We start from the raw sequence: 13,383 nt of genomic DNA on the forward strand, positions 1-13,383 counted from the left end.
TTTTCAGTTCTAGTTAGATCTCACAATGGCTTCTGTACTATATCTATGCCTCCACAGTATAGTAACCAAATTTGTATATGTAGGTTTATGCTCTACATTTTACATTCTAGGTTTTCTCTTCCTCCTTTCCAAGTCAGCAGCTATTTAGGCTGATTTAACAGTTTTTTCATGCTGGAATCACTGATTCTTGCCTTGCGAGTTTCATTTCCAAAAGAGATGTTTTGTTCTGAAGATAAAATATATTTCCATTTGGTTTAGAGCTCCAGGTTTACAATTTATTTAAAAAAAATAAAAATCAGCCCATTATACCTGGTTAGGCTGCACTGCTTTTTGCAGATAGAAATTTCTTGCGAATTCCCGCTGTTTAAATATTCCCCAGTTAATGTCAACAATGTTCCGCCAGATCTTGGACCATAATTAGGAGAAATCTGCCTTATTCTTGGATCCTGCATATGGAACAAAATTTCATTTGTTACTTAAACCATATACAAACAATGACACATTGAAATAAAGGTAAAATAACTATTAAAATGAAATTATATAATTATAAAATAATAGTCTTTTACTTACCACATAAGAAAATGTATTCAAAGAGGTATTAGCTTGTCCATTTGAAACACTGCTTGAAACATTAAAACTTGTGTTCTTTACAGGCCCAAGCTTGCACTCCAATCTTCAATAAAAACAAATATATTACTAATAAAGAGTATTTGTAGCTCAGGGTTGACGAGGGATACTTGGTGCTCTCTGAACTTGCTTGTTTTCTTGCAGACATTTCATTACCCAAACTAGGTAATATCATCAGTGCTAGTAAAGAGTGCAGTTTGCTGTCAATTTATATTCTAGTGGCTTGCCTGTCAGTATTGGTGGGGTGGTCTCAGAGATTCTTTGGTTGGGCTGTTTGCTGTTGGCTTCTTTGGCAATTTCTTGATTGGGGTATTGTTTACTTGATTGTTGATCTGATGTTAACCTAACTCCAAGCTTAACACAGAATATAAACTGACAGCAAACTCCACTCCTTATTAGCACTGAAGATATTATCTAATTTGGGCAATGAAATGTCTGCAAGAAAACAAACAAGCTCAGAGAGCACCAAGGACCCCTCACAAAAATATTAATCATAATTAAACAAAACAAAAAATCAGAACCTCATAAATAAATTGCAACATAAATAGACCAGCCAATGTCTAGTGTTTCAAACACTAAGAATATGACAAATCAGTAAAATAAAAATACCCTTGAACTTACAGGTGGTTCAGGAATAATTGATAGGCTATAGCTCGATGATTGATTGATAGATAGAATCTATCAATACAAATGTATTTATTTGTAATCATCTTTTTTAAAATAAACAATGATAGAGCAGTACAACAATTATTTAAAAAATCTCATCTTAAAGAGTTTTTAAGAAAAATATCTTCCACTGTATATATTCAAAGAACACTATATAAAAAAGAGAAGGGATTAGTTACAGCTTTCTCCTTGAAAAGTAAATCCTTTCTTAAAATCATCCCTACCCTCAATTATTGCTGTAGAAAAAAGATTGCTTCTCAATAAGCGAATGGCCACATTCAACAATCTGCACAACTTTTAAAGACAGATATGCTTGGTGCTTCAATCCACATTAATATTCCAAGATAGTTACTGGGCCTGTATGAAATTTGCATATGATAGTGTTAACTAAATTCATGTCATGTTGGAGAAAAGCAATCTACTGAATATTTCATTCAGTGTTTTACCTTAATGATAACATTAGATTAAAATACAAAATCAAAAAAAAAAAATCTAAAAGAACACAAAAGAGAAACAAAGGACAAAAATCACAAAACAATCAAAACATTAAAAAGGTGCATCAAGCATACACAAATATTATGCCCTCTAGTTGAATATTGATTAATACCTTACTACATTAGCTCTCACCTCTTGCAAAACAGGGTCTCTTTAAACTACTAAATCTATTTGCAAATGTTTGAATTTTGTATTTTAAGCTTGCCTTGAATAAAATAAATACATATATAAAGAGCAAAAAACATTTGGAAAGTGACATTTCATGGTCAGTAGTAATAATCATTGAATGAGCAAGAACCATAACCTGTATTTTTCTATTAACATGGATAATACGATAGCCACTGAAACGGGAATATTTTTACTATAGACCAGGGGTGTCAAACTCCATTTCACTGAGGGCCACATCAGGGTTGTATTTCACTTTGGGGGGGCCAGGGGAGGCATGGCCAGCTTGACATCACTTGTGTCAGGGGGGCTGTAGTGGCCTGAGCGCTCTGCCAGTGAAAACAGGCTCCCAAGCTCCATTTTTGGCTGCGACGGCATCAACCCTCTGCCAGCAAAAATGGAGGTCCGTTTTTGCTGGCAGAGGCACCACGAGTCGGTCCTTTGCTATTTCCAGGGTGGCCCCCCGGACCAGATCTAAGCACCCTGCAGGCCGGATCTGGCCGCCGGGCCTTGAGTTTGATATCTCTGCTATAGACATATTCATACAAATGGAGAGCCAGCTCAATGTAGTGGTTAAAGCACTAGACTAGAAACTGTGAGACTGTGAGGTCTAGTCCAGTCTGATAGGAAGAGAGCTGAATGACTTTGGACAAATCACTCTCACTCCACCCTAGGAAGAAGGCAACAGCAAACCATTTCTGTCAAGTATTTGCAAGCCATTGGCACATATATCATACAGACACTAGTGGAGGCAGAAAGTGCCCCCACCCCTATGTGGAGAGGAGGGGCTTACACTGAGTATAAAACCCCCTCTAACCTTTCCACCTTGCTCTCTTTTACGTTTGTTCTCCATGAGACATGATCTTTGATAGGGGTAGTCACACACGCTGTGTGCCCCCTATCCTAATGGATATTAAGACAGCCTTTGTATATAGTTAATATGTTTTGTTATATGAATAAATACATTTATCACATTTATTCATGCATCTGCCTTTGGACTCTTCTATGCTCCTGGGTGTTTCTACGATCCCAATTTCCACAGAATGGTAGCAGAGGGAATGGTAGCAGAACTCCACTCCAGGAAAAAAACTTTGCCAAGTAACTCCAAGGACTAGTCCAGGTAGTCCAGGAATCACCAGCGACTCAAAGGCACCCTGTCCTCAAAATCATACGAATATTCATATGCTATTTTTCTGAATGAAGTCTATCAAACAACGGAGAAAGAGAAAGAAACAATACATTAAAATACAATTAAACCAAAATAATTGCATATAATATCATGCAAGACATTGAAGTTAATTATTTTTGCCACACATCACAATATCTAAAGAGAGAAAAAAAAAAACTCATATCTTACTTGTTTTTATCACTAGTCTTGCCATCCACAATGCATCGCTGTCCCCCGACAAAGACTGATATTTTTTTTAAGCTGAGCTTATTATTTTTACTGAATCCAAAATCCCACCCGCACAGTGTCAGTCTTGTTGAAGCATCAAAAGCAGCACTTTTTGGAATAATCTAAAAGGGGAAAAAGAATAATAAATTATTATTTCTAATGGGCTTTGAAGGTGCTTTTTAAGAAAAGAAACAATACTGGCAGAAAATAATTTCTTCTGTTGAAGATACCCCCCTCTTTAACTTAATTGTTCCTCCGTTTTCATTTATCACTGTATGAGCTTCCTTAGATATTAGCAATAAATAATACTGCCACTGCTACAAAGCTCTGAGTTATTGTGTTTAGGGGCACTGAACAAGCTCTGCATTGTAATAGTTTTTTTTAATACCCTTTGGTTTGCTTTTTATGTCTTTCTTGTGGTATGTAAAAGAATACAATGCACTTATTTTATTAAAAGTATGATACTGAATAGAAGAATATCAAACTGATGAAGCAACTTATTTCAGCAACCTGAAGGAAAGCTGCAATGTCTTCACAGCAATGACAGCTTCAAAGATGTATAAATCAAACACTGTCTTGGGAACTAAAAAAATAATGTGGCTTTTACAATGCTGTCACTGAAAATACTATCTGTTGGTTACTTCTAAATTTCAAGTTAAAAATAAACTACATCCTAGCAATGCAGTGACAATCTCAAAAGGAAATGCTCTCCCCCCCCAACCAACTTCTGTATATTGTAAATTGCGCTGTAAATGTAACAATGGTGGGAAAATGCATGAATAGCAGAGAAGTTGTATAAATTTCAGTGGAGGGCATTTGGCAAGACACTATCAATAAAACATTGACAATGCTATAGGGCTTACATAGACATGCAATCTAAGTTTGCTAAGTTTTTTGGTCAGAGAACAAAAAACTTTTTTATACTTGTGATAAAAGCGTTGTATAGTGTTTTATAGAAGTTGCATTTTTATTCCTAATAAGTAGCACAATTGTGTCTTTCACCATGATTTCCCTATTTTCCTGCTGGATCTGAAAAAAACCTTTATATTTAAAAAGTGTTCAGGTTACTGTTCTCTTTGATATCCAGTAACATTGGCATCTTTTAAAAAAACTGTATCTATATAATGTACTTAGCTTAATTCTGTAAGAATATAAAAAATTAAATGCCAAAGAAAAATAGTTATTCTGAACATGTAAACACAAATTAAACCATACGCTCCAGGGCAACGAAGAACCAACCCAATTCCAAGTGCATTTGAAAGTCCCAGAGTCATACTTGCACATTTCCTCATGTTTTGATTATGTAAATGCTGCCAAAGGGAGATCTCTCCCTTAGAATTGGTTAATTTTTCAAACAATATTACAAATGGAACCATGCACAGTTGATATCTAGATATCACAACCTGTAGTCCTGCATGTAGTCTTTTTGAGGCTTTGGTGTTTGGTGGTAAACCATTTGGAAACAATTACTGCATAATTTAGGATCAGGGAAAAATAGTAAAGCAAATATAAAAACTTCAGAAACATTTTATAAATATTTTACCCTTTCAATTGAAACCTGTCATCTTTTCAAATGTCCCTGTCAAGGCTCCGACTGACAAACCCAACCAAGCCACCACTCAGACTATCAGATCTCTTTAAGAACTATTTTATTGAGTACACATTTCAGCACGCATGAAAGCAAAACCAACTCTAACTATTTCCCGTGGTTTTCATATAATTGAGGGATATTCCCCTCCCTCCTTGTCACAAGTCACATTGTCAAATTAGGTGTTCCAGCGTCACCCAGGTAACTCCTTCAAGTCTTTGCCCAACACCTGTTGATGATCCCATGGGATGATGAGTTGTTATTGTCTGGCCTGACGTTCCAAATCTCTCCCTCCCTCCATAGTGTGTGGAAAGTTGAGAAATGAAAAGATGGCTGTGGCAGCATGGGTCCTTTTCGAAGTTGACAGTCCCACAATGACAAAATCAGTTGAGCAGATATGTATGGGAGAATCGAGGGAGAAATATTTACAGCTGTTTAATTTTTTAAAGAAGATATTGGGTGATGACATAACACATATGCTGTATTTGAAATCCTTTTTGCTAAGAGATTTATGCTTGAATTTGGATCTGCTTGACTATTTAGTCACTGCCTGAGACAGAATATTTTATTTCTTCCCTGAATTTGGCTATTAAATATTGGATTATGCCTGGCTTGTCTTTTGTTACTGTAGGCCACTGGAGTGTGTGTCTTGGCAAATAACACAAAAACACCTGGCATATAGTCACACAAGGTCATTTGAAAGCTCATCAAATATTGTGATGGGATTTTGGATAAACTTTTGTTTAATCTTAGTAGATATTTGCAGCCTACAAACACTGAAAATATGTCAATGATACCAGCTGTTGAAAGATAATTGTTGTGTATAAGCAAACTTTGTTTACAATATGAGGGTCAGGCCCATAACTTCAGAAATATAGTATTTTACTAGTGAGGACAGCAGTAAATTTCTCTAGAAGAGCTGGTTTTTATTTGTTCTCCACATACATTCAAAAAAATATCCACAAAAAGAAAAGAAAGAGGAGGAAGGACAAAATGTAATGTTTGAGCCTTGGGTGGTTATTTTTTAAACTAGCTTCTCTTGCAATAAACTCTAAACATGTTCAAATAAATTGCTAGTTCAAGCATGCTGGCTATATTGATTTTATTTGGATTGCTGTGACTGTTGCTTTCCATGTTTTTCCTTGTGTTCATTCCCTCCCCCCCCAATACTTTTTATATCTCAACATCTGATTTCATAATTTTTCTAAAATAAAATTTCTTATTAAAAGCATATCTATTTGCCAAGATTTAATAATTTGCATAGTTGATGTTTCAGAACTGACACAATTTAAGCTAAATTCCTTATTTTGTGCTTTGGGAAAAAAAAATCCAAACCACCTTTCTATTTATTTTCAAAGAACTGAGAAGAGAGAAATCACTGGTAGGCAAGCTAAGTTCAATAATTCTACTGTTCAAGCAGGTTTTAGTCATCTCTATTTAGAATTTAAAGGATGGGAGTAAGGATACCAAGTAAGCACCCTTTAACTAGAATGCTACAACTAAGAAAGGCTTCAGCTACTACTTCCTTCTTAATTTTTTGCCTATCTATCTCAAATCTGATCGATCATATATATCCAACTTCACACATACAGTTTCAGTTGTATTGGTACAATTGCCATAATGACATTTGTACTACCTCCCCAATCCCAACATTGTTGCTATGCAGTTTTAACTGCTGTGGATTTAAATGAATTTGCCCACAATTTGCAGAATCCCGTGGAGTTGTACCATTTGTCATAGATACTTAATCCCTTGTGTGAAGGCTAAAATGGAATAGATCTAGATCTGTAGCTGTTATTGCCTGGGTGATTCTGTGATCTGAAATTCAACTAAAAGTTTTCTCACCACATTATTGGCAAATGTAATATTGATACTGACTCAGACCTTTATAACAACTACCCTATGTTCACTTTAACATCAAAATTATCATTTAACATATTTTAATTATATTCTTTTTTCCAAAAAATAATTTTATACGTTAAGGATTTTCAGGTTTTATTGCAAATACCAGAGGTTCTTTTGCATTTCTAACAGCCAAAACAGTCCTGTGCTATATTAAAGCTATAGGCCAAATATGGATAATCTTTTTTTTAGTAGTATGAATAACTGTCATGGTTCAGCAAAGCATAAAATCTGCTTGAGTAGCTATCAGCCTTTAAGATTTAGGAACCTAAATGCATCATTACTTTCCTTTTAGAAACAAAACCTCAAAATCTTCCACTTACTATGGCACATGCTCTGGGGATATATTACTATTTATCATTGTCATAGAATATTTATTGCATTTTCTAAAATATATCCAGCACATGAACTCTGGCTTGAAATCAATCGAGTACATTTTAAGATTTTTTTTCTTTTATTAACTTCATACAAAATTACTTCTCAAAAAGCATAAGCACTGTGCCCCATTTAACAAATTAGTACTTTCTTTTTTAAAAAATGAGATAAAGCAATAACCCAACCCAGACCTTTGAAATTACTTCATGTAGGTTGGTAATACAGAGATAATATGCTCTCACCATGTCACAAAGTGCCCAACAGGGTGGCTTGGAACAATTTCATGCTAACTCTGAAGACTCTTCAGCGTGTGACATCTCAGCCACACTAAGGGACCTAGTCCTTGCCCTCACAGGAATAAAGGGACTTAATGTAGCTTTAAATATGATTTACATTCATTCAAGCACCCTTGAACACTACGTGAACTACATAAGAGCCTAATGTAACTATGAATCAGACTTCATAATTTAAAAGTTATTTAGGGTCTGCCATCTACCCTCATTTAGTTTGTATAGGCTTGCTTAAAACGAATATAAAGGCTCCTTTTTTAAACGAGATGAATTTCCTTTCCTATGGTGTGTCTGTATATATTAGTAAAGTGCAGGACAGTGAAAGGATGTCCACTAATCTTTCCTGAAGTCACAAGCCATTATGGAAAACATATTTCCCATTATTCTGCTAATATTCCATTTCTGTATGGTTTTCTCTTTTATTTCAACATTGCTTAGAATACATGTTTAAGTTTCAATAACAGCACATTTTTTATTTTCCCAATCAGATATGTTTTGAATGCCATTAAAACATTTATTAAAAAATAAATCATTTCAGAGTTTATTCAGAGTCACAAAGTGACTGCCACTGAAAAAAAATACAGTGTAATAAAGCTGGTAATAATAATATGCATTAGGATCTACAAATTCCACAACCATTCTGTAAAACTAGATTTTCATAATTATTAGAAAATTAATATTTAATAGAAAATTATTTTGTTAAACACAGAGACAGACTCTGAAGATCTTGCAGTGACCATAGCTAAATGAAAATAGCAATGAGCTATTATGTTCTTTATACCCCTTTGTATAATATTACTCTTATTTGCTCTTTTATTTACAAACTTCTAAAGCTGAAAATAGCTATTGTTTCTCTCCTTTCAGAGTGGTTTATATGAAGACTATAGTGAGTGCAAAAGATAAGATGGATTGCTTAAAGAAAAAGTATTAACTCTCTAGAATTGACATTACATTTTTTTCTCATGAAGGAAAAAGTTCTGAAGAGGCAAAAATATTTTTTTTATTTCAATCAGTTCCAAGATTTTTTTAAAAATAGTATCATACTGTTTTAGCTCTTTTTAGGGATTGTTTTGAGACACCTACAATTATAATATATGACATAGGTAGCTATATAAGTCCTGTAAGTAATGATATATATGATATGACATGATATATGACATATGATATGATTTCTGATTAGGTGAAATCAGGTGTAAAAGACAGTACCAGTTCACATATTCTTCTCTGAACCTCTGCCAGTTTTAACTTAGCTGCAAATATCAGAATAAAGCCTCATGCATTTCCCTATCTCAGCTTCATGGAATTCCTGTAGAAGTACAAAGGTCTTTTCTTTACATCTGTAGTGCTTTCACATTGTGTTCTAAACAGAAACTTTGACAAAAAGTTTCAAGTAAGAAAACAATTGTGGTGAGATGTTCACACATCTGGACCATTCTAAAAGTGCAAATTAACATAAGGAACACAACATAATCTTTGATTTACAGAAATGCTTCCCCTATATTATGGTTACTTTGTGTTGTAGTTTTATGCTTCACTGATATCCCATATCCCATAGTGACAGTCTATGCAGGTTTCAAATAATTGGGGAGGGGAAGGAATAGAGTGAGCCAAAATATAAATAGGGTTAGGGTTAGGGTTAGGGTTAGTCAATTAACAGCAGCGGACCTCATCTCCCCTCATCTGGGAATAAGTTAATTATTCTTCGTTTTTCAAAACATGAAAAGAGACATTGTTGAGGACCATACATACTTATTGCTATAGCAACTTACAAATAATTTGTATATGTTAACTATGATCTGGCTCATGTTACGCGGTCCCAGTAAATAATAGATAAAGGTAATTTTACCTCAGAGATTTTAGGTAAACATATGTTCTGTGTCCATCCTCCTATATGGCATTCCTGTGGCCTCACACACTGATTGCCACACCATCCACAGTTCATAAAAGAAGGTGCTAGAAGGCACTGACTGCACGTGCTAAAGTGAGAACATCCCGGTCCATTTAGTGGAATCTTGGTTACCTAATGGGTAAAACATGACAGACACATAGAAACTAATTATGAAGATTAGCAGAAGATTTATACAAAGCTAAGGTGCTAGTAATTTTCAGTACCTAACAACACAAAAAAAAAAAAACCGCAAACATATACCTTAGCATTATGTGTGCAATTCATATCCTGTGCAGTCTTCTTCGTGCCATGAACGAGAGCTACCCAATAGACTGTGGATTCTTATTGTTATTTATCATGAATTTGCCGTATCTTGTTCAAGGATTTTCAATTTTGTTAATCCATTTGCATTTCTCCAGTATTTTATCTTTTTTGGTTACGTAAAATATCAAAAAGAGGAATTTTTTGCTAATCTCAAAAAGCTTTTTGCTAAAATATCAAAAAGAGGAAGCTAAAGAGGAATTATTGCTAATCTCTGGAAGCAACCTGTCTGTCACCAGGAATTGTACAACAACAAGGGTTCCTGATGAAGCATGCAAAAAAAATAATCTATCTCATTGTACTTGCAAAGGTGCTCCATATTTTGTTACCATATACCAGTATAAATAGATTATAATATAGATTCTATATAATTTACAGCCTGAAGTTGAGCATGATGACATTAATGGGGCTTAATATTAAGTATGTATAGTTAAGATCACAACCTGATCAATTTAAATTTCAACTTAAAAGCTATGTTTATGCATGCCCAAGTTCAACATTAGCAGATATTTAAACAAGAACAAACAAAATCTAGCTGTATGCATAGTCTAATCTCATGGTCAGTGCTCAATGTGTGGAATTCACTGGATGAGATGCTTTGTTCGAAAGAAACGTTTGTTTCCCTCTGCTGAACACCTAATTCTCGCAATGCTGCCTAATGTTTATGTGTATTTGTCCATGTTGTTGTGTGGCAGCAGTAGTATTATTTATATTTATTATTATCTTCTTTACTCCTCCCTTTTATTGGGATTATTATAATGATGATTGCCATTATTTTGTTGCTTTGCATGTACATCATTCTACTTTCATTTAAGGCAAGAAAACTGCTAACCTGATAAAAATGTATTATAGCTATCCCTATAGGGATAGGAAAAGTTAAATGAAAGTTCATAAAAAATTAAAATACTTTTGTGATCAATGAAGACTATCAGAAGTAGTCTTCATTGAACCAGATTACCTTTGCTTCTTTCCCATGACTTTTTTGTATTGCTTTATAGAAGGTGGCAATTAATTGGTATCTATGATGTTTGCAAAAGTATAAAAGAAATGGATAATAATAAGTTTCAAATGCTATTTAATCCTCATATAAAATTAACAAAGGGCAGGAAGTTTTAAAGTTTCATTCTTTTAAGTTATTGTGTATTTTTGTCCTACATACTTTCCACCAAAGTAAAAAAAAAAGGCATCTAACCTTATATTTGCATTTCCTTTCTTTGGTTGGTTTGTATCACAGCTTCCCTATTCAAACAATACTCAGTTATTCATTTACTTGCCTCCTTAGGAAAAACAGTGAGGAAATACAATATACACATGTCTGGAAAGGATGCAAAGGAAAAATAATTGGAATCACAGATTATATTAAATGATTCAGTCCTGAGGGGAAATAGGTGATTTTCTCTTTTGCAATCAAATGTAAAGAAGTTTAGTTGGTCGATGCATTCCATTTAAAAATGGATATCTGATATTAATATTCCAGATTAGTGCTGAATTATAAAATGTTAAACCTGGGGTATAATCATTTCATGATCTCACCTATTTTCATGAAAAACTTGAGAGATACACAAGCCAAACTCTTTCGGTTCCATCTATCAATAAAATAATATACTGTATTTTCACTTTTCTTTGATACAGAAGGAAATGTGTAAAGGAAAAAAAATACATCTAAAGTAGCTGAATGTAAACACTATTAGGATTATATGTGTATATGTACACATATGTATCTATTTGTACATACACTGCCCAAAAATGCACTTGACCAGGAAGCACAAAAAATTATGAATAATATTTTACCTTCTTCCCAGTGATCACCAGAATATGCCCATCATTGCCTAGGGAATTCTCAATGATAACTTCTGAAGAAACAGGGTGGGAATCTAAATGGAAATTCATGTACGGTGTTGTGCGTTCAGAACGAGAGATCACTATCTAAAAAAAGAAAAACATTAACAACTATCACACAGTTTATATTTATATCACACAGTGATTTTAATCTACAACTATTGCTTTATGGGGGGAGGTGGAGTGAATGATTGAATATAGACAGAAGCTACTGTAGATAATTTGAATGGAGCATTGGCACTGCAGGAAGGAGCTTTAGGCTGCAGATCTACTTCAGTTATGGTTAATTTTTTTTCTTCCCATATCCTTTTCAGTTCAAGTTCTGCTTTCCATTGTAATTCACAATGGATGCAACGGGTTTTTTATTTATTTATTTATTTTTTATTAATTTTTTTTAAAAAAATTTATTAAATTTTTTTTTAATAACATTACAAACAACATATACAATACTTCACCCTGTGCTATACATAAGAAAGGAAGATTTGGTTCTTCGGATATATCCTCATGATCGCCAAAATCCACGTTCTCGGGGTACAGGTACCGAAGCATCCAATTTTCCCAGCACATAGTCCATGAATGGTTTCCAAATTTTCCAGAAAATATCTTCTTTATAGTCACCATTTCTAATTTTAATATCGCATGTCATTTTATCGTTTAAAGCTAATTTCCGCATTTCACAATACCATTCTTCTATTCTAAAATTCACATCTAATTTCCAATATCTGGCTATTATAATTCTACCCGTTATAATCATAATTCTAATCAATTCTTTCTCATATTTTGTTGGTTCTATTTCCTTAATTATCAACAGTAATATAGTTTCTGGTCTCAATATTATTGCTTTCCCCATCATTTCAAATATCATTTTCTCCAATTGTTGCCAAAACTTTTTAACTTTATCACATTTGTACCACATATGTTCATAAGTCCCTAATTCCATATCACATCTCCAACATTGTTTACTCATTTTGTTATCCATCAATGACAATCTTAATGGGGTCAAATACCATTTCCAAACAACCTTATAATTATGGGTTGTTTTTTTTTTATTCCAAAGAACTATTGGTAGACATTAATTTTGTTGAGGAAATAGTACAGGTGGAAAAGGTGTACTTTCACTGTCAGTTTCAACATTAGGTGTTAGCTTCTACAAAAGAATTTTAGTTTTGCAAAAAGCAAAACAGAAAAGAAAAGTAAAGACTAAAACTCCTACTTCTTAATGAATCTTCTACATCAGAGATGGGGAATCACAGCCCCTTTATGACTTGTCGACTTTAAGTGCCAGAATTCCTGAGCCAGCATGGTTTTAACATTTTATATTTATATAGATAAAGAACTGCATTTTTATGACGATGTAGTGTTGTCATTCAAAATTGCACAAATGTTTCTGCTAATATGGAGCTGTAGTGTTCACGGCTAACATGGCTGACAGAGAGTTTGCTACCCTTGACAGGTACATAGCTATATATTAGTTTTCTAAACCCAACCAAAAAAGCTAATATTCTTTAATGCTTTATCAATTCTCAGTCTAGAAACTTATTTTTTAAGTTTTACTGTAGTTTTAGATATAAGAGGAAACTGATGAGTACCCATCTGTCTGTAAATAGTCTAAGGCAAAAAAACAAAACAAAAAACAGAATAAATTTTTGCTAAATTTTCCTCATCAGGGCATAAAGACTTTTAAAAATGCAAAGTTATATAAATCAGTAAACATTGTACTGATTTAAAAATCCTTTTAGGAAAAGCCTTAAAACTTGGCTATGTCAGTGGCATGGGGCCCTGAAGAAGCGGGAGGCTGGAAGTAACTGGTGCAGTAACAGAGAAGGAACCA

At 33.9% G+C, this 13,383-nt stretch overlaps 1 protein-coding gene across 1 annotated transcript in view; it reads right to left on the reverse strand.

The window, feature by feature from the left end:
• MET (MET proto-oncogene, receptor tyrosine kinase) overlaps window positions 1-13,383 on the reverse strand; it is a 147,092-nt gene that overhangs the window by 53,091 nt on the left and 80,618 nt on the right. Inside the window, exons 4-8 of the mRNA XM_070946653.1 lie at window positions 11,505-11,639; window positions 9,351-9,524; window positions 3,311-3,471; window positions 571-673; window positions 310-446 (exon numbers count right to left, since the gene is read on the reverse strand). Coding sequence (XP_070802754.1) covers window positions 310-446; window positions 571-673; window positions 3,311-3,471; window positions 9,351-9,524; window positions 11,505-11,639 — 710 coding nt within the window. The remainder of the gene's footprint in view (window positions 1-309; window positions 447-570; window positions 674-3,310; window positions 3,472-9,350; window positions 9,525-11,504; window positions 11,640-13,383) is intronic.

This window comes from Pituophis catenifer, unplaced genomic scaffold (assembly GCF_029215685.1).
Source record: "Pituophis catenifer annectens isolate HBS135680 unplaced genomic scaffold, rPitCat1.0.hap2 SCAF_7, whole genome shotgun sequence".
In the NCBI taxonomy this organism is placed as follows: Eukaryota; Metazoa; Chordata; class Lepidosauria; order Squamata; family Colubridae; genus Pituophis; species Pituophis catenifer.